We start from the raw sequence: 20058 nt of genomic DNA, 5'->3' as shown, positions 1-20058 counted from the left end.
CGAACAATTCTGAAGAGCAAAGAATTTTGATCTTGTCTTACTGCTGATTCTTCTGTAACCCGTATGTTGCAGGTTAGAAACCACAGCAGCACCACAGTTCAAGAGCAAAGGCTTAAAATTAATAAGGGAAAGTGTCCGGTAGAGGGAACACTCCCGAAGGCATGATGAACAAGCCATTCTGTCAAAAATTTAAAAGACGGTTGACAGTAGCAGGTGCCGGCAGCGGCAGCTCTCTTCCATTGTTGATGGGAATGCAAACGGCACAAGTGTGCTGGAAAAAATTATTGCATGTTTTCTTGTAAAGTGAAATATACACTTACTCTACAATCCAAGAATTTCACTCCTAGGTAGTTTAGTTACTCACGAGAAATGAAAACCTATGTCCACACAAACACTTGTACATGGGTGTTCATTGCAGCTTTATTTTTTTTTTTTTAGATTTTATTTATTTATTTGCCAGAGAGAGAAAGAGAGAGCACAACCAAGGGGAGCAGTAGGGAGAGGGAGAAGCAGGCTCCCTGCTGAGGCGAGACCCCAACGTGGGGCTGGATCCCAGGACCCTGGGATCATGATCTGAGCTGAATGAAGGCAGAGGCTTAACCGACTGAGCCACCCAGGCGCCCCAACAGCTTCATTTGTGTACCCCAAGCGGGAAACAACCCAGTGTCCATGGTGAGTGGAGAAACAGCTTGTGGTTTACATGTTCAATGGAATATTACTCAGCAATAAAAAGGATTGACCTCCTGCTTGATACGTGCAACAGTGTGCGTGGATCACACAGATGTTACCCTGAAGGGAAGAAGACACGAGGAGCCTTTACTGTATGTATCAGAGTCCAATCAGGAGACTGAAACCACACAGTAATTTGGAGGGAGAATGTTTACTATACAGAATTATTAATTATAGCAGGGAAATAGCTACTAAGAAATAAAGAGAACCCTAAAGAATACAGAGATAGGAGACATACGGAGCAGCGACTACCTCTAAGATCCAAGACTGAGACCTTGGGAAAGATGACAGTCCCAGCCCCTGATCTCATTTGAGCACTCTTGGAGGAAGCTCACAAAGGGCAAAGGGGTCCCTTTGATGCTGTACCTTAAACTGGATGGAAATTCACCTTCTGGAACTGGCCAGAAGTCCATCCTCTGGGAGGCTGGGGAAGGCAATTCACAAGGAAGGGTCTCGCTCTAGGCACTAGGAGGCCGCCTGAGGTGGGTGCCAGGGCAAGGTGCTGGCCGCGTGGTGCTGCTGACTGCCGGGCAGTGGAGAGGCCTGCACACTGCAGGAGTGGGGCCTGAGAAGCTGCCCGCCCTGGGGGAGCCAAGCCTGGAAGCTGGAACCAAAAAAAAAAAAAAAAAGGCTTCTTCCTGTAACGTTCCTCTGGCTCCCTCTACTGGAGAAACTCAACATGTCAGCTGGCACAGGAAAATGATTTAAATGGCGAAACTCCGCAGTTTGGCAACTTGGAGCTGTAAGGCAGTCGATTGATAACTGGCACATTATATGATTCCATTTATTCTAGGAAAGAATGATTACAGTGACAGAAGGCAGATTAGCGGTGGTCCTGGGATGGAAGTGAGTCGGGGGGGCGGGGGGTACTGGGAAAGGGTAAACTTTTTGGAGGGAAATGCCGCGTATCCGGATTGTGGTGACGGTTACACGATCGTGTACAGTTATAATTGTGTACTGTATAACTGTGTACAGTTATAACATTATACACTTGAAATGTGTGCATTGTATTGGATGAAAATTATACATCAATAAAGGTTCTTTTTTAAAGGGACCAATCCTGGGAAACGCAGGGCTCGTGTACACATATAAATAGAAAGACATGCACACGTGTGCACGAACACAGCCCAGATGCACCCCGAATCCCCCACCGAGACGGCCCAGCCTACGCTGTGGTGCATATCTCTCCGTGAGGTATTATGGGAAGCAGTATTATTGGCACTGGCTTGGTGTGTGGCTCACTTCCTCTCTCTAAGGAGTTCACGTTCAGCGAGGGTGCCGTGGGGAGTTGGCGGAGTTTAAAGGGGGCGGTGAGGGGCGCCTGGGTGGTCAGCCATTAAGTGTCTGCCTTCGGCTCAGGTCATGATCCCAGGGTCCTGGGATCGAGCCCCGCATCGGGCTCCCTGCTCTGCGGGAAGCCTGCTTCTCCCTCTCACACTCCCCCTGCCTGTGTTCCCTCTCTCGATGTCTTTCTCTGTCAAGTAAATAAATAAATAAATAAATAAAATCTTTAAAAAAAATAAAAAATAAAGGGGGCGGTGAGGGTCACATGCACCCACTCCCTTCTCCCATTCCCTCCCTCGCCAGGGGAATCTGCAGAGGCATCTCACCTTAATCCTAATGCTTTCAGGTTATCAAATCCTCATCTTTAGAACGAAAATTTATTCGTTGCTTCCTTACCAATGGGTCTTCTTCCTTGAGTCCTGAGCATGGCTTGGGGATATCACAGCAACTCTATTTGAAGTAGAAGCAGTAGTTATCCCCATGTTACAGGCAAGAAAACGGAGGCTGAGCCAGAGGTCAGCAGCCTACCTGCATGATGCCCAGGAAGAGGCAGAATCAGGATTTGAACCCAGATCATCTGCCTCCGGTGGGAGCTCCTGATCACCACCTGTCCTGCTGGGGGCAGCAGTCCCAGGTCCGGAAAACCCTCAGAGGCTCCTTGCCCTCCACGGATGGGTCCTAATAGGGTTTACAGATACTGAATCTTCAACAGTTGGGTTATTTCTCTCCCTGAGACCGTATAATGAAAATTTTCAAGCATACAGGAAAGTTGAAATAATTATACAGAGAATAAACACTAACTCCTAGAGAGACAGTGACAATACCCATATTTTTTAGCCTGATCCTGAAGTATCACTCCTCATAGCAATAGTTTGTTCAGACTTCCGTGTTCATAAAACAAAACAAGTTAGTGAAATGACATTTCAAGTACAAGAGGGTATAAATATCACAGCAAGTAAAAACATAGGCTGATAAATATATGAGTTACCCATAAGTTAGTCTAGTAGACTATTACCTGATAAAATCAATAAAATCGTTTTTTAAATCAACTAGAAACTGCTAAAATTAATAAAGATGAAAACCCATACAAATTAAGTCATAAAATCAATAAAGTTAAAACACCATATAAAATGAAGACCATTTAATGAATCAGGAACCTTGACGATGACATTCTACTGTTTGGTCTGTGTCAGAAGTGCGCTGTAGCTGGAGAGACCGTATGGAGAGAGAGGAAAGCCTGCGGACAGAGCCCCAGCTGTGCAGCCCCCCAGCCAGGCGCTGGGCGCGGGACCCAGTACGCCCTCAGATGACCCGGCCCCACCACTGCCTGATGCCAAGTGCTCGGGAGCCCCTGAGAACTGCTGACCTGTGCCCGGGCAATTCCCAGAGCCAGAAAAAAAAAATAATCATAAAATAATGGCTATTGTGAGTGTACTCCAGCAAACACACCATGTCGATGGTGTCATCACTGAGTCATGGAGGTATTTGGGGGCAAAATTTTCCAGTCACTATAAAAAGGTCTCTGGCCCTACACAATTTGAGGAACTGCTGAGGAGAGAGATAAGCCAGCTCACTCACTTCCAGGGGTGCCTTTATTTTGAGAGGTGCCATATTTTGTTTGAGAGCTCTGGGGAGAGCTTTTGGGACACATTCTTTGTTCCTTTCCGTGGACTCCCATCTCTTTTTTTATTGTTACTGTTTCTACTAAATCTTTTATAGGAAGTACCTAAACTCTACAGCCTGATGAATATTTACGAGGAAATACACACCTATAGCCAGCCACAGATCAGGACACAGAAACAGAATGCTTTCTAAATGACTATACCTCGGTCCGGTTAGAATTTTTTTTAATAGTTTTTTTTTTTCTTAAGTTTTTTTTGTTGTTGTTGTTTTTGTTTTTTTGTTTTTTTTTTAGAGAAAACACGGGAGGGGGGAGAGGCCAAGGGAGAGGGAGAAGCAGACTCCCCACTGAGCAGGGAGCCCGACCCAGGGTTCGATCCCAAGACCTGGGATCATGCCCTGAGCTGAAGGCAGATGCTTAACCAACTGAGCCACCCAGGCACTCCCTAGGATAGTAAATTTTACCACCAAAAAAAAAAAAAAAAAAAAAAAGAGAGAGAGAGAGAAAAGGAGAAAAAGAAAGAATTAGCCTCATGGAACAGGCAACAAATAAAAATAAATTTAAAATAATAATAAACCAGTAGTCAGTACTTAAAAACAGCATGATTTTAAAACAAACAAAAAAAATCAAAGAAACGCGCTGTTCCTGAATTACATTTACTGCGCTCAAAGGAGATAAATACGTTTCATAGGCAGGAAGTGGGTAGTCAGGATTTGAACCCAGATGGGTCTGGGTCTGCAGTCAGGGCACCCACTGTTTCTCATCGGGGCCTCTTTTGGGATTTGGGGCAGGACGGTTCCTTGTGGAAGGTACCCAGCCCACGCAATGCGGGTCACGGAGCGTCGTCCGCGTTAGCTAGTGCTGCGTAACAGACTACTCAAAACACAGCGACCTAAAACAACAACCTTGGTGTTATCATTTAATGGCTCTGGGGATTGGCTGGGCTCGGCTAGCAGTTTTTAGGGGCTCGCTTACAGCACCGTCTGACCGTGGCTGGGGCTGGGTCATCGGAAGGCTTATCCCCCACCCCGCCAATGTCTAGCACCTGGAATGAGTCTCGAACAGCCGGGGCTCCCCAGGCATTTCTCTTCCTTCTTTGGGTCTCTTCAGGGCAGCCTGACTTCAGTGGTGACTCAGGCCGTGGTGTGTGGGGTGTGCGGCTTGCTCGGGCTTCTGAGAGCACATTGTGGGCAGCTGTCCAGCTCCATAGTTCGGGGACTTGACGTTGGTAGCTTGCCATCAGTCACGGTAGGTGTATTTACCCAGACGTCAGCAAACGCTAAGAACCCAGATCTTTTTTCTCTTCTAGAGAGCTAGTTGTTAAACATTCGGCAGCACTCCACCGAACTCAGGGCTCCCAAGGCACACATCCCAAGAGAGTCAGGCGGTGACTGTATCTTCTTTTATGACCCAGCCTTCGAAATCCCTTAGCAATGTCACGTCTGTGGAGCTCTGAAAGTTGAAGCGGTCACAAAGGTCTGCTGGTGTCAGGGAGAGGGGTGTGGACTCCAGGTCTGAATGGAGGGTGGTCAAGTCCTAGCAGAGCATGTCAGAGAGCCTATCTTATTATAGCCATTGTGGTCTGCATAGCATCATGGGTCCTGGAAACTGCATACCATTAGCGTCCCCCAGTCACTGCGCCAGCCAATAACATAAGTGCCCCCCCAAACACACACAGTCCCAAACACTCCGACAGCAGGGCATTGTCATGCCTACGTGTCCCATACTGACCCAGCCAGTGGTTGGCATTCAGCCGTGTGGACATGGTGGCCACGAGGCTCCTTATGGCCCTCAGCAGAGCACCCCAAACAAGGGGTTTGTATACTCGGGGCTCATAAGGTACATCCCTTGAAGGTCCTTGCTCCTTGGTGAAGCCTGTCTGCCCTCATTTTGCGAGGGGGCTGCCCCAGCTCCAGAGATCCCTTGTTTGCCAGTGACCAGCTCAGTCAAGCTGGGGAACCACACTCTGGTGAGTTCCATGTCCGTGACAGGCAAACTGGTGGGCTTGCTATCAAATGGCAGCTAATTATTAATGCAATAAGAACCACTTGGGGAAAAAAATCACACCCTGTCTCTTAAAGCCTGCCTTATAACTTATAACTCTGTATCAGGGTAAAGGGGGTGTTCCACATTTTGCCATGTCCATGGCTTACTAGCCTGATAAAGCTCCCTCCCTCCCTCTCTCTCTCTCTCTCTCTCTCTCTTTCTCTCTTTCTTTCTTTCTTTCCTTCAGATTTATTTATTTATTTATTTGAGAGAGAGAGCAAAAGCCGGAGGGGCAGAGGGAGAGAGAATCTCAAGCAGACTCCATGCTGAGGACGGAGCCTGACACAGAGCTCGATCTCACGACCCCGAGATCATGAACTGAGCAGAAACCAAGAGTCAGATGCTTAACTGACTGCGCCACCCAGGCGCCCCTTAACAAAACCTTAATCAACTTATTTAAAAATAATAACAGCTGTCATGAGTTGGGCACTTACGGACATTAGACAACATAACAAGCATTAGATCATTGAAGTCTCTTAACCCAGGGCAACCTCCCGCAATCGTTTTGCCCATTAAACAAGATGATGGGATTCCGTGAAATGACCCAGCCCCAGTGCTTGGCACAGTGGCTTCATAAGGGCCCAATAAATGTCACCAGACGAAAAAATTGTAGCTAAATGGCTGTTCATCATTCTTTTATGATGTGTAATGATAATAGCAACTAACATAATTTAGTGTTCAATATTAATTGAATATCACTCTTATTTCTGAGATACCAGTGAGTTTTCTTAAGTGCTTTACAAGTATTAACCCGTTCCATCCTTACAACAACCCCGTGCAGCAGGTACTGTTAACATCCTCGTTCTCAGAGCACGAGAGATTAAGGGACATGCCCTTGGTCACAGAACTAGCTAGAGGCAGGGCTAGAACTTGAACCCAGGCTGGCAGGATCCAGCCATGAGGCATTCATCGTGAGGCTCTTCCGCCCTGATGGGGAAGATGAAATGAGTTTCTCACTAGGTCTGAGCCCAATCACTGAGTTCTCCTTAAATAAAGGTGTTTCACCTTCCTGTGCCTCAGTTTCCTCATCTGTGGAGTGGGTTTCTGATGTGATGATTTGTTGGTTTGTTCACTTAACATCTCCTCATTGTACACTTACTGTGTGTCGGGCACTGGTGTGGACACTGGTATCCGGGATGCAAAAGGAGCTACAGATCTGCCCTTGTGGTGAAGAAGGTATTAAGTAGGGGCGCCTGGCGGGCTCAGTTGGTAGAGCATTCGACTCTTGATCTCGGGGTCGTGAGTTTGAGCCCAATGTTGGGTGTAGGGATGACTTTAAAATAAAATCTTAAAAAAAAAGAAGGTCTTAAGTAAATTACATATACTTATGTGTGTGGTGCGTTAAGAGGTAATAAGAGCTTTAGAGAAGTATACAGTAAGGCAAAGCGACGGGGGAGTAGGTGGTGGTCATGAGGCCCTGAAATAGGGTGGCCAAGGATGGTTTCATGGAGAAGCTAAAATTTGAGCAAAGACTTGAAGTGTGGAGGTGAGCATAGAAATCCTCTGGATCCAGGTGGAAGGAAGAGCCTGTGCAAAGGGCCTGAGGTGTGGAGGCTCATTTGGCTGGGCAGAGTGGGTGAGGGGAAGCTGAGGGCAAGCAGGTGATGGGGGCAGACTGTGTGGGGCCTTGTGGGCCACAGTGAGGACTCTGACTTTATCCAGAGTGAGTCGGAGCCCTGGGCGGGGGGGCGGGGGGAGGGGGGTTTCTGAGCAAGACAGGGACAGGACCTGACTCAGGGGCTCATACCCGACCTGGCTACTAGTGAGGAACAGACAACTGGGGAAAGAAGCAGAGAGACAGTGATGGGCCAGGTGGGAGTGTATGAATGGCGAGATCCCCAAGGGAGTGATGGAGAATACGGAAGGTTTAACCACCAGTCTCTGACGCTGCCACATCCGACTGGATGAACAGCCAGAGACGCACTAGGGGCCACTAAGCGAATGGGAGGGGTCCAGAGGGTGTGGTGGCTTGGAGCCAAGTGAAGAGGCAGTAACCCTCAGTGTCAGTGTTAGTGTCAAAGTGAGGACTGAACCCTGCCTTTGACTTAGCACCAAAGGGGTCATTGGTGACCTTGACATTTCAGAGAGGGGGCAGGGGGGCAAAGCCTGATTAGAGAAGGTTTAAGAGAGAACAGAAGTAGAAAATTCGGAGGCAGAGACTGGTGACAACTTTTTTGAGAAGTTTTACCAAAAAGAGGAGCAAAGAAATGGGGCCCGAGCTGGAAGAGGAGGTGAAGTCAAAAGAGTGGGTTTGTTTTCAGACAAGAGGGATGACACTGTGTGGGCTGCTGAGAATGATCGAGTGCAGAGGGGGAATCCAAGGCGCAGCAGACAGCAAGAACTGTGAGACTGTGACCTGCAGTGGGCGGAAGGGGTGCGAGCAGGTCACACAGAGGGCTGATGTTTGCAGGGCAGTCACTGTGGGAAAGCACAGAGGCCACAGGGCAGGTAGGTGGTAGACAGGGCGGTGGGTACCTGTGAAAGTTCACTTCTCATCGCCTGTAATTTTTTCTGCAAAATACGCAGCAGAGGGAGAATGAAGTGGTGGAAGGAGGTGTGATGAGCTAGGGGTTGGGAGAGAAGGTGTGAAAGAGTTATCTATAGAGAGGACGAGTCTGTGGATGGCGAATGTTATCTGATTGCCAGGCAGCATTCCCGGCTTGAGGGTCAAGTTCACAATCCGGAAGTGAGACAAGCCAGTGGAGTTGTGTGTTCTTCAGCCACCTTAAACTGGGTACAGCCACAGGGTAGGTGGAGGGCTGGATTGAACCAGTGTCACGTGTTGGGGGAAGCCAGAGACAAGGACGTGGGCAAAGAATGTTTTTAATGGTTTTCTAAGCAACTTAAGCTGGATAAGGAAGAAATGAGGACTTAAGGGGATGAGGGGCCGTGAAAAGGAGGTAGACACAAAGGACGGGGGGTCACAGTGGCCTGGAAGGATTGTGGGGGTGGGGCACTAGAAGGAAAGAGCTGGAGAGAGAAGGGGTGAGGAGTGGCGAGTGAGCTCCCTGAGATCGAGGTTCTGAAGAGTCTGTGGTTACTGACACAAAGTCTAGGTGTGACCATGGAAGGGAGAGGCTGAGAGGAGAGCAGGTCAGGGAGCAGAGAGGCAGGTGGCCGAAGGAGGGATCATCTACCTGGATGTGGAAATCACCAGGAATTTTGAGAAGAGCAGCCTGAGTGCAGGGAGCCTGGAGCTAAAATCATGAACTGAGTAGTGATCTGGGTGATGCACAGGCAGGGTAGTGAACCATCTACCCTGACGACACTGGAATCATAGCTGGGGAGTTTGGGGGAAGAGGGAAGAATGGTCTGGAGGCAGCACCAAGGAGCAAGATTTACCCACTTGGAAGGGACCCCGAGGGGTGCTGGGCTTTGGTTAGAGCAAGGCGACAAGAATGTTCAGTGAAGAGATTGAGGAAATAGATTTTGCTGAAGACAGTTCATGAGCTCCAAAGGCCCGAGGGGTTGGGGCAGGTTGGGGTACGGGGGTGGAGACGGTTCCCTCCTCGGTTGTTTTCTTCTGTGCTCTTGGTCATACATGTGAACTGCTTAGCCTGACACCAGCCAGATACGGAACCTGTGGTCAGCAGTCCTGGGGGAGTCCTGGTCAGACCAGGGCCCCTTTGCTCGAAGGGGAAAGATGAGAAGCCAATTGCCCTCAGAGCCAACTGGCAGTAACTAGGTGTCGGGTTTTCACAGGCCGTGGCAGTCCGCCGGTTCTCCACTGGAGCCGGTGGGGTCATGGTCAAGCCGCAGGGACCTTGCGTCCTGGGAGAGGGGAGGGAGGCCAAACTGCCCTGATCTGCTGACCCCTCTCAACCCGCAGGTCTCCGGCGGCCGGAGATGGGAGCCCGGCCCTCTCGGCGACGGCTGCCCGCGGACCCGCCCCTAGCCTTGGACGCGCTGCCCCCGGAGCTGCTGGTGCAGGTGTTGAGCCACGTGCCCCCGCTCGCACTGGTGACGCGCTGTCGCGCAGTGTGCCGCGCCTGGCGCGACGTGGTGGACGGGCCCACCGTGTGGCTGCTGCAGCTGGCCCGCGACCGCAGCGCCGAGGGCCGCGCACTCTACGCGGTGGCCCAGCGCTGCCCGCCCAACAGCGAAGACGAGGAGTTCCCGCTCTGCGCCCTGGCGCGCTACTGCCTGCGCGCGCCCCTCGGCCGCAACCTCATCTTCAACTCCTGCGGAGAGCGTGCGTGCCGGGGGCGGGGCCGGGTAGACCGAAGCGTGGTGTGGGATGGGGGGCCGGGCCGGGCAGAGTGGGCGTGACCGGGATGCATGCAGCGGGGCGGGGCCAGGGCAGGGAGCCAGAGGGACGTGGCCGAGGGAAGAAGCTCATGGGAAACTTTCCGGGAGGGTCTGGGAAAGAGATAGACTGGGTGGGAGGGAGGGGCCAGGTGCTGTGGGCTGTAGAGGGAGACGAAGTAGATGGGCGACCAAGAGCTGGATGAGCCAAGGGCCCGGGCAGGAATGACGCAAGCCGGTACTGCAGCCGACTCAGTGAGCCGGGCTAAGGAGGGAGGAGCCAGGGGGCTGGGGAAAAGCTGATTGGGTGCTGGCGGGGGCGGAGCTTGCATAGAACTATGAAGCCGCCCTGAGAGCCTGTGGGGGGAGGGGAATTGAGCAAGTGGGCGGGGCCAAGGCGGAGGAGGCAGAAGGCTGTGGTAGGAGAGGGTGGGGTCATGATGGCACGAGCCCGGGGCGGGGCCAGGGAGAAGCCGAGTAGATTGAGGTGCAGAAGGGAGACAGAGCTGGGGGCTGAGAAGCTGAGTGAACGGGCAGGGCTGAGTGACGTGGTCGTGGGGTGGGACCAGGAATGCCGGCGGCTGGGAGGCGGGGCCAGGGTTGAAGAAACCGGGGGTGGAGCGCGGGAGGGAGGAGTTGGTGGGCGGGGCAAGCTTGGTAGTGGCGGGCTGTCTGCTGGGCAAGTGGCTGGTGAATCCTTCGTCTTCAGCCCCGTTGTATCCCACAGAGGGCTTCAGAGGCTGGGAGGTGGAGCATGGCGGGAATGGCTGGGCCGTGGAAAAGAACCTAACACTGGTGCCGGGGGCTCCTTCCCAGACCTGCTTCGTGACTTCTTTCCAGTGAGTGGCCCTTGATCCCTGGGGCAAGGGCCCCGGGGAGGGAAAAGGACCCTAACCCTCCGTCCTCATCCTCACCCTCACTCGCCTTCACCCTCTCCTTCCCTTATTCATTTATTCAGTCAGTCAAATAGTTGCCAGATATTTGTTGAGGACCTACCAGGTACCAGGCACTGTTTTAAATGCCATAGGTACAGGAAAAATTCAGAAAGGAGGTGCGGGAGACATGAAACACATAAACAGTAAAATAATGATGACAACAAAACAACAAACCTTTAGAGGACTTAGTCGATGCCAGCTGCTTTACATATAACTCTTTGAATCCTGGCAACAACCTAGTGACATAGATAGCATTATCTCCACTCGATAATAAGAAACAGGCACAAAGGGAAGCCAACACCTAATACATGGTAGAGCTGGGATTTGAACCCAGGTAATCTGGCTCCAGAGCTTCTGATTGTGATAAATTCTATGAAGACATTAGAACAGCTGACTGATTGATTGATTCTCTTTATTCTCACACCCATTGTCCTCGCTCCCTCCCCCCATGTTCAAGCATTCTCCTGTGGCATTATCCAACTTTCTAGTAGTTGCCGGTATATTAAGGGTGAAGTGATGTCTCACTGATCTTTTAATTTGCATGTTTTGATTTACTAATAATTAAGCATCTCTTCGTGTGCTTGTTAGCTTTTTGGATTCCCTCTTTTGGAAATTGCCTATTCATATTTTCTATTAGGATTGATGTCTCATTCTTGTTGATATACAAGAATTCCTTGTGTGTTTTAGATGTTAGCCCCTTGTTCATCCTGAACGATCTCCCACTCTACCGTCTGTATTGACTGTGTCCATGGTGTTCTTTGTCATTATTTTCATATGATCAAATTCTTCTCTTTTCTGCTTTGAAGTCTGTTTTTGAAGTTCTGCATGAAAAATCCTTCCCCACCCTTAGATCCTAACAGTATTCTCTCATAATCTCTTCCAGTAACTTCACAGTTTTATCCTTCACATTTAGATCTTTAATCCACCTTTGAATGTGGTGTGCTGCTTCAATCACTTACGAAGTTTCTGTATATACCTTGGTCTGTCCCAGAGCCCTCTGTTCTCTTCCACTGGCCAACTCATCAGCTCTTCCACCAGGACTAGGCTATTTCTATTATGATGGCATATTCAAACCAGGGGAGAAGGACCGTTTACAAAGGTGTAGGCAGACCACAAGGGATGCTACATGAACCCCAGGCTAGGAATGGTGAGGGAAAGGGTCATTGCTGGTCCAAGGCCTGACAAGGATAAGGGGAGGAAGCAGTTCCTGAACCATAAAACAGGCAAGGAGGAGAGGGCCCCTGGAGCTGTGCCCTTTCATGGAGAGACACAGCAGGCCAACGCTGATCCCTTGGAAGGGAGCCGGGAGGCTAAATAACCCAATTTTACTCTCCTCTCGCCCTTCCCTCTCCTGCTAGCGCTTCCCATTGGCTGACCCAGCAGGAAGGGGAGGGTAAGGGAGACCTGTCCATACAGGCAGTACAACCTTAGCCCTTGGGGCTCTGCACTTTATTTAGGAGACTCCAGAATTCCCTGCTCCGTGTGGGCCTCCATTTGTACCTGTGTTCCTGTCCCCACAAATACTAGGGACATACAGGTCAGCCTCCTAGAGCCCAGAGCCTGGTGGAGGATGGTGGAGGGGAAGGGAGAGGCCAGTGGGAATGCCCAGCCCACCATATATCTTGTCCAGTAGAGCAACCCCCGAGGGGCTACTTCAGATAGGGTTGTCAGGGGTGGGGGGCTTCTTGGAGGAGGTGATTTCTGGGCTGTGGCTTTCTGCCACATCCCTTCACCATCTCCCCTTTCCAGATGGTGCTTCAAGAGGCAGCTTGTAGACTTGGTGATGGAGGGGGTGTGGCAGGAGCTGCTGGACAGCGCCCAGATCGAGATCTGTGTGGCCGATTGGTGAGTAAAGAATGGCAACCCTCCCCGAGCACCATCAGGGCTGGCAGTTCTGCTGCACCAAGGGTTCCTCCGTGCCCCCATCAACCCCCTGGCCTGGCTGCGGCTACTGTGTGCCCTTCGTGTGAGGCCGAGGGGAGAGGGGATGCTCTCACAGTTGCAGAGGTTGGGAGGGGCAGAGCCTTGATGAGCCCAGAAGACCCCCCCCCCACCGCACCCTTCCCTGTCCCCTTTCAGCAGACCCCAGGGCTGTTGACATGGGGGCCATGGACTGGCTTGATCTGAAACAAGTCACCCCATCTCACCCAGTCCACCCTCATCGTCCACACTCAGCACAGACCCTAAGGGCTTGTGGACACCCAACTCTTCAGGAAGGTTCGGAGCCCTGTGCCCTGAGAACTGAGACTCAGAGGGGCAGAGTTGGCACCGGGCACTGGTTTCGCAGCACCCAGTTCCTTCAAAAGCACTCGGGCTCTTCCTTCACGCTCTTGCCCCTCCACACAAAGTCTGGCTCCTCCCCCGGGGCTCTGGCTCCTCCCCCAAAATACCCAGGCTCCTCTTCTCACAGGTTGTGGTTCCTCCCTGAACACCGTACTCCTCCCCCTCCACGCACGCACATCCAAGGCAAAGCCCCTAGAATCTACCCCAAGAGCACCCACGCTCCCCCGTGCAAATTCCCAGGCCCTGACTTTTCCATATGGAGTGTGAGGTGGGTGAGACCCTCCTCAAAGTGCAGGGAGGCTTAGCCCTCAGCCTCCCTCTCCCCACCCCGGCGACCCGGCCGGTGGCGGGGGCATCAAGGCTTACCACCACCTGGCAGGTGGGGTGCCCGCGAGAACTGTGGCTGCATCTACCGGCTCCGGGTCCGCCTCCTGGACATGTACGAAAACGAAGTGGTCAAGTTCTCGGCCTCACCCAACCCAGTCCTTCAGTGGACGGAGAGAGGCTGCCGACAGGTGGGTCCAGAATGCCCTCCGGACCACCCCTGACCTGCGCAAAGACACACCCCACCTCCAACCCTCTCAGATTCCCTTCTCGGCCCTCATCACGGCTGGAGGTCTCTAACAATAACTGCTAACAATCACTGAGCCCTTACTTCGCCCCGGGCGCTCTTCCAAGAGTTTTGCCAACTAATTCATTTCATTAGCAGACCAACTACTGTGTGCTGGGCACTGCTCTAAGTGCTTGGGATGCAGTGGTAAATCAAAGTCCTCACCTCTATCCCCATTCTAGATTCGAGGAAACTGAGGCATGCAAGGTTAAGGGACTGGCCCCAAGTCACATTAAAGGAGGTGGGGCTCCGTTCACACCCAGGCTGGCTCCCAAGCTGTGCTGTGAGTCACCGCGCCTGTTATCAGTGTAACCTTTGTGGGGCGCCTGTGTGGCTCAGTCGGTTAAGCGTCTGACTCTTGTTTTCAGCTTGGGTCCTGATGTCAGGGTCATGAGATTGAGCCTGCTCAGGATTCTCTCTCTCCTTCTGCCCCCCTCCCCACCCTTCCAGCTTGGGCACACCCTTAAAAAAAAAAAATCAAACATTTGAGGGGGCCTTCTTGTTTCCTCTCCTGATCTCCACCTCCCCACCCCTCCCTCCCCACTTAACACACATCCAGAAAAATCCCATTTAAAAGTGAATCAGATCACAAGTCTCCCCTACTTGTAACCGTCCTAGGGCTACACCTCAGAGGAAAAGCCCAAGTTTTATCATGCAGCTATAAAAAGGGATCCATGCCACAACATGGGTGGACCCTGGCGATGGCATGCTAAGTGGAAAGAGGCCAGGCACAAAAGGCCACACTGTAGGATTGCATGTATAGGAAATGTCCAGGATAAGCAAAGACATAGAGAGAGAAAGCAGATAGATGCGTGGTTGCCAAGGCTAGGGGGAGGGAGGAATTGGAAGTGACAGCTAACGGATATGAGGCTTTTTTCTGGGGTGATGGAAATGTTCCAGAATTAGATAGTTGGTCATAATTGCATAACATTGTGAATACAATACACTAAAAACCACGAAATTGTACAGTTTTAGATGGTGCATTTTGTTAGGTGAATATTATCTCAATTAAAAAAAATTTGCAAAGCATTAAGAAAAACCAGAGCCAAAGACTCCATGGCCCACAAGGCCCCACGTGATGTGCCCTTTACCTCCCTGACACCGCCTCCTGTTCTCTCTGCTCCAGGCACACTTCTACCTCAGGGCCTTTATGCTGACTGGTCCTATGTTTTGGTTTTTTAAGGGAGAAAGTTGTTCATTTTTTAAAGATTTTATTTATTCGTCAGAGTGAGCATAAGCAGGGGGAGGGGCAGAGAGGGAAGCAGGCTCCCCGGCCAAGCAGAGCCTGGCATAGGGCTCAATCCCAGGACCCTGGCCAGCATCATGACCTGAGCCGAAGGCAGGCGCTTAAGTGACTGAGCCACCCAGGCGACCCAGGACTGTTCCTCTGTTTGGAACACTCTTCGTCCTGATCCCCACATGGCTCCCTCCCCTCCTTCAGGTGTCTGCTCAAATGTAGTCTTAGTGGTGCCTTTGCTCACTGACTGTACAACCCCACCCCCCTGCCCCCTACTCCCAGCTGTCTTCAGTGTCTGAGTCCCCTACTAGATTGTCAGCTTCACCTGGGCAGGGCCTTTTTGCTTTCTTCGCTGCTGTATCCCCAGTGCCTAGAGCAGGGCCTGGTACCTCGCTGGTCTTGGGGAGTGCCTGTTGAGGAGGTGGAGGAAGGGAAGGGCCCACAGGTCCTCACCCTCCCACTCTCTTTCCCCACGCAGGTGTCTCATGTCTTCACCAACTTTGGCAAGGGCATCCGCTACGTGTCTTTTGAGCAGTATGGGAGGGACACGCGTTCCTGGGTGGGGCACTATGGTGCCCTGGTGACCCACTCCAGTGTGAGGGTCAGGATCCGCCTGTCCTAGCCAGCCAGGCTGATCCAGCCTTCTAGAATGTACTGCCATCTGCTGAACATCATCAGTCAAGGGCAGTTTTGCAGCTGGGAACCCAGCCAGGAGCCAGCGGACAGTGGGGGTCCCATGTGGCCCATCCCTGGTGGCCCTCCAGTGAACCCCACTTGCTGCTGCTTCAACATGGTGGCCCACGTGCTGTGCAAGAAACCAGGGATCCAACCAGGCTGCTCGCAACTTCCCCAGCTTCCCAGGTGGGGAAGTTACTCAAAGAGTAACTCAAGAGATGTTTACTTTGCTTGCAAATTGTTTTCTTACACGTGTGGATGTCAGTTGGTGGAGTGAGTCAAAAACCAAAGGCCAAACCAGGATTTGTAACAGTAGGGGAAAGCCGCTGACAACCCGGGACAGTGACTCCTGTCCACATGTTTGTGGGGTAAGCCAACTGCTGGCAAGGAACAGAGGTTAGGCGGGGCAGTCTCTCCTTGAAGTCACCAACAGGGGCATCAAAGGGAACCCTTTCTGTGGTCTTGGGGGTCTCTGGGATTCAGCTGTGGGGCCTGTGTGACCTCCTCCTGCACCACCCATCAGCACCTGCCCCTTTGGGCCTGGCTGGTGCCGTTTCTTTCAGAATTCCAAGTTCCTGCTGATCCCCAAACCATGTCCCTGCCCCCCCTCCTGCCCCTACCTCAGGGGCAGCTCCCCTTCCGCTGGGCAACAGACTCCTTTTCTCCACTCTCTTGCATTCAGACTCCAAGAGCGAGGCGCGCCACGAGGGAAAGCGCTCGTGTCTGCCTCCCTAGTGTCTCCCGCCATTTCGCCGGCTGGGCACAATAAACTAGCTCAATAAAATCGGTGCTACATGTGAAACGATGGGGGACTTTTGTCTGTAATCAATGTGCTGTCTGGCCCCAGCCCTGATCCTAAAAGGCCTTGTGGGAACTTTTAGGAGGTGTGCTAAGCTCCGTGCAGGAAACGGAGGGCAGGCACTGTTGTTTATGCGGTCCAGGAGGAAAGAGGCTGAGTTTAAATGACCTGCCCAAGGTCACCTGACCAGTAAGCAGGGAAGGCAGGACTTGCAGAGCCCAATGATGGAAGGATGGCTCCCAATGGCCAAGCACCTGATCAGGTGAAGTCAGTATGACTCAGCGCCATTTCCTGAGGAAGGAAACTAAGGCCCCGGGGCGGGGGGACAAAATCCAAAGTCACAGAACAAAGAGGGAGAGCCAGGATTTGGACCCAGGTGTGTGTGAGTCTGAAAATAACCTAGAGGAGCAGCTTCCAGGCAGGCAGCAGCTCCTCCTCCTCCACGGAAGAGGAAGCTTGAGGGCGGGGCGGTCCTTGCCCAGATCCTGGGCCTGCAGGAAAGGGAAACGGGCCTCAGGGTTGCCTACCTGACTCCAAGGCTCCCCACAGAGTAGCCTCCTGCAGCTGTTCTGCACCTAGAGCAGCGATTTCACCTTCACCGAACAAGGGCGATGCTGCCAAGGGGAGCTGTTTTCTGGAGGAAACCAAGGCCCATCGGGGATCTCCGTGGCTAATTCCACGCAAAGGGCAAATACCGTGCAGGAGGGTTCACATCACAACCATGGGGGGAGGGTTTGTGCGTTTACTGCAACCCCTTCCCAGCAGAGGACCGTACAGGGCCCTTCCCAGCAGAAGAGGTCTCTTGAGCCCATGCTGTACACACGGAAGGCAAGGGTGTGGACAGAGGGGTGCTTTTACTAATTCACACCCAGAACCCCTGGGGGCAAGTAGTGTTCCAGGTGGAGGAGGCGAGGCCAGGATTTGCACCCAGGACCAAGGATACAGCAGGCACCCAGAGAGGAAGGTTCTTGCTGCGGGTGAACCCTGGCCCGCCGTGGCTCTGGCGGTCACTTCTTCTTCTGCACGTGGCCGCAGTCGTACTTGCCACGCACCACAGTGAGCTTCACGCCAGGCAGGTCCTGGGTGCGGCCGCCCTGCAGCAGCACGACATGGTGCTCCTGCAGGTTGTGGCCCTCTCCAGGGATGAAGCACACGGCCTCTTGGCCCGTGCTGAGCCGCACGCGGCAGCACTTGCGGTTGGCCGAGTTGGGCTTCTTGGGCTTTCGGGTGAACGTGCGCAGCACCACTCCCTTCAGCTGCGGCCGGCCGGCTGTGGGGCCCGGAGGCGCAGGCGGCTGCTTCGGAAGCCCCCGGCGGTGCATCTGGTTCAGGGTGGCCATGGGCCGCGCGGCCCGGAGCCAGGGGGCCGGGGCTAGGCCTGGAGACACACAAGCGGGCGGGCAGACGGAGGGGGGTGTTATCCCAGCGAACGGGTCAGAGTTCTAGGCACGGCTCCAGGCACCTGACAAGGATGTATTTGTTTCCGTCTAGGGGCAGTCGCAAACAAGAGTAGCAGCATCTACTGGCAACCGTCACGTGTCAGGTTCATTTTAAACATTTGTTGTGAATTAGCTCCTTTTATTCTGCAAGGAAGGTACTGACTTTAATTCTGCTTACAAATAATAATAAAAGGGAACAGATTCACACCGTGTCATGGACTGTTCTATGCACTGTACCTATGTGAACTCATGCCATCTCCACAGCAACCCAATGGGGTGTTCCGGGGAGGTGTCCCTCCTCCTCCCCGTCATAGCCACTTCCAACCTCCATGAGCAGATGATGGCAGCTGACCTTTGATATAGATCTTTTCCTCCCTCCTCCACTGCATCCACTCTGGTCTGTCCAGCCTCGTCTATTGAGCCCCTACTTCTCCCTCCTCCTATAGTCTGGTCCCCACATGCAGCCAGAGAGACCCTGTGGACACCTGGGTCAGATCATGCCCTTCCCCCGCCCCCGCTCAGAGCCCTCCCTCCTGCGGTGCCATCTCAGGGAAAAGCCGAAGTCCCTCCCGTGGCCCAGGTGATCCGCCTCCATACTTCCCTGACTTCATCTCCCTACTTGCCCCCTTGCTCACCCTGCTCCAGCTGGTGTCCCCAGACACACCAACAGAAAGGAGACCAGTGTGGCTGCAGTGTACTAAGAAGAAAGACCGGTGGGGGAGGGAATATATTTCCAAGGTAGACTGACAGGATTTGCTCATGGATAAGAAGTAAGAAGATGCCACCATAACTGGATTCTCCTCAGCAAACATTCAATGAGCACCTACTGTCTTGGCCCCAATAATGGAGGCACAATGGTGACAGAGGCAGCCCTGGGCATATCCTCTCGGAGCTCTCAGTTCAGGGCTTTAGGTTCATCCTCTTCCTGTCACTAGCACAATGCCCTTTTACACCCAAACTTCATACTCTCTCCCTACCCAGGGTAGGTCCTGGCCCTACTGTCCATTTCCATGTCTCCTTATGTGTCAAGTTACAGCGGAATCCTCAAAGGGGGCAAGACATTGCTAGAAGCCTCTTCCTAGTCGTATGCCCTTGAGCAAGACTCTGCCTTTCAGCGCCTCAGTGTCCTCACTGTATCACAGGCACCAGAATCACACCTCCCCCTTGAGCAGGGTGTATGAAGGGCTACCGTGAGAGATGCATGTCAAGGTAGCCCAGAGTTTCCTGGCAGGGCGAAAGCCTGTCATGTGATCCTTGGCGAGTGGCAACCAGAAAGTGCTTAATAAAAGTTTGCAGAGTGAGTAAGTGGCCATGAAAAGCATCTGATGTCTGCGAAGCCCATAAGGACATAAATAAAGCATCCCTCTCTCTGCGTGGCACACACTAGGATCTTGAAAAATATCAGGTGAATGAATGAGTTAAACCCTTTGCTTGGACGTCTCACCCAGGGTAGGTTATTTAACAAGTATTTGCTGAAGAAATCAATAATTGACCCAAACTCCTGGTACCCACCTGAGGACGCATAGTAGCCGCAATGCAACGACTTCCCACCTCTTGCGCCTGCAGCCCGAGCTCCGCTAAAACCCACCGTGTATCCGTGCATGCCTAATTTAAAACCCCGATGCTCCCGGGGCTGCAGCAAAGGCTCCCAAGTCCCAGAGGGGATAACCCTGTCGAGCTACGTCTCTGCAGCTCAAGTCCCCAACTTACCATAACTTAGGGACGTGTTGAGGCCACGGAGAAGGCCGGACCAGGACATCCCGCCGCCCGCAGGGTCCCTGTGTGAGGGGATGAGAGAATCAGGAAGGAAAAGGGAAAAGTGGCCGTAGCCGGGGAAGGGCCCCAATTCTCCCCATCCCGTCCTCAGAGCCTTCGGATTAAATCCACGCAATTTCCTCTCAACCCCTTACGCTGCTGACCGAAATTCCCTCTATAGATTTAGTTTCACTCTGAGTAGGTTCTCGGACACCCAGCAACTTCCCCCCACCCCGCCCCGCACACAGGAGAAGGGAAACAGAGGGCCAGGGAGATCTGGAGAACCCAAGGATTCCAACAACTTCACCGACCCTAGCAGGGTCCTCCGGCACGCTGAACCGGCTTCTAGCCACTTCCGGAGGCCATCCGGTAGGGATTGGCTGGATCTGCCTTTCGTGTA

The 20058-nt window shown here is 52.4% G+C and overlaps 2 protein-coding genes across 6 annotated transcripts in view; one reads left to right on the top strand and one right to left on the bottom strand.

Annotated features, from left to right (window-relative positions):
• The window catches only part of FBXO17 (F-box protein 17), a 27467-nt gene extending 9359 nt beyond the window's left edge, over nucleotides 1-18108 (top strand). For 3 of the 5 annotated variants that reach the window (XM_040633951.1, XM_040633952.1, XM_040633953.1), the window contains 5 exons: nucleotides 9510-9872; nucleotides 10653-10764; nucleotides 12610-12705; nucleotides 13523-13658; nucleotides 15469-16470. In XM_040633951.1, coding sequence (XP_040489885.1) covers nucleotides 9527-9872; nucleotides 10653-10764; nucleotides 12610-12705; nucleotides 13523-13658; nucleotides 15469-15612 — 834 coding nt within the window. In that variant the 5' untranslated portion in view covers nucleotides 9510-9526 and the 3' untranslated portion in view covers nucleotides 15613-16470. Of the gene's footprint in view, nucleotides 1-9509; nucleotides 9873-10652; nucleotides 10765-12609; nucleotides 12706-13522; nucleotides 13659-15468; nucleotides 16471-17955 lie in introns of those variants that run through there. The other 2 variants (XR_005835738.1, XM_040633954.1) reach the window with 2 other exon arrangements.
• MRPS12 (mitochondrial ribosomal protein S12) lies at nucleotides 17193-20054 on the bottom strand. Its single transcript, XM_008688687.2, has 3 exons — nucleotides 19970-20054; nucleotides 19614-19681; nucleotides 17193-17842 (listed from the first exon to the last, which is right to left on the bottom strand). The coding sequence occupies exons 2-3, from the start codon at nucleotides 19660-19662 to the stop codon at nucleotides 17472-17474; spliced, it is 420 nt and encodes a 139-aa protein (XP_008686909.2). The 5' UTR covers nucleotides 19663-19681; nucleotides 19970-20054; the 3' UTR covers nucleotides 17193-17471.
• Nucleotides 20055-20058: the final 4 nt, after the last annotated feature.

Source organism: Ursus maritimus, unplaced genomic scaffold (genome assembly GCF_017311325.1).
Source record: "Ursus maritimus isolate PB19 unplaced genomic scaffold, ASM1731132v1 scaffold_19, whole genome shotgun sequence".
NCBI classification, from domain to species: Eukaryota; Metazoa; Chordata; class Mammalia; order Carnivora; family Ursidae; genus Ursus; species Ursus maritimus.
This window is presented reverse-complemented; position numbering and strand designations above follow the sequence as displayed.

Bases quoted from the DNA above. Each gene is read 5' to 3' on its own strand.
- MRPS12 (XM_008688687.2), bottom strand. From the start codon at position 19,662: ATGTCCTGGTCCGGCCTTCTCCGTGGCCTCAACACGTCCCTAAGTTAT. The intron at 17,843-19,613 runs GTAAGTTGGGGA...GTGTGTCTCCAG, and splicing joins CAACACGTCCCTAAGTTATG to GCCTAGCCCCGGCCCCCTGG.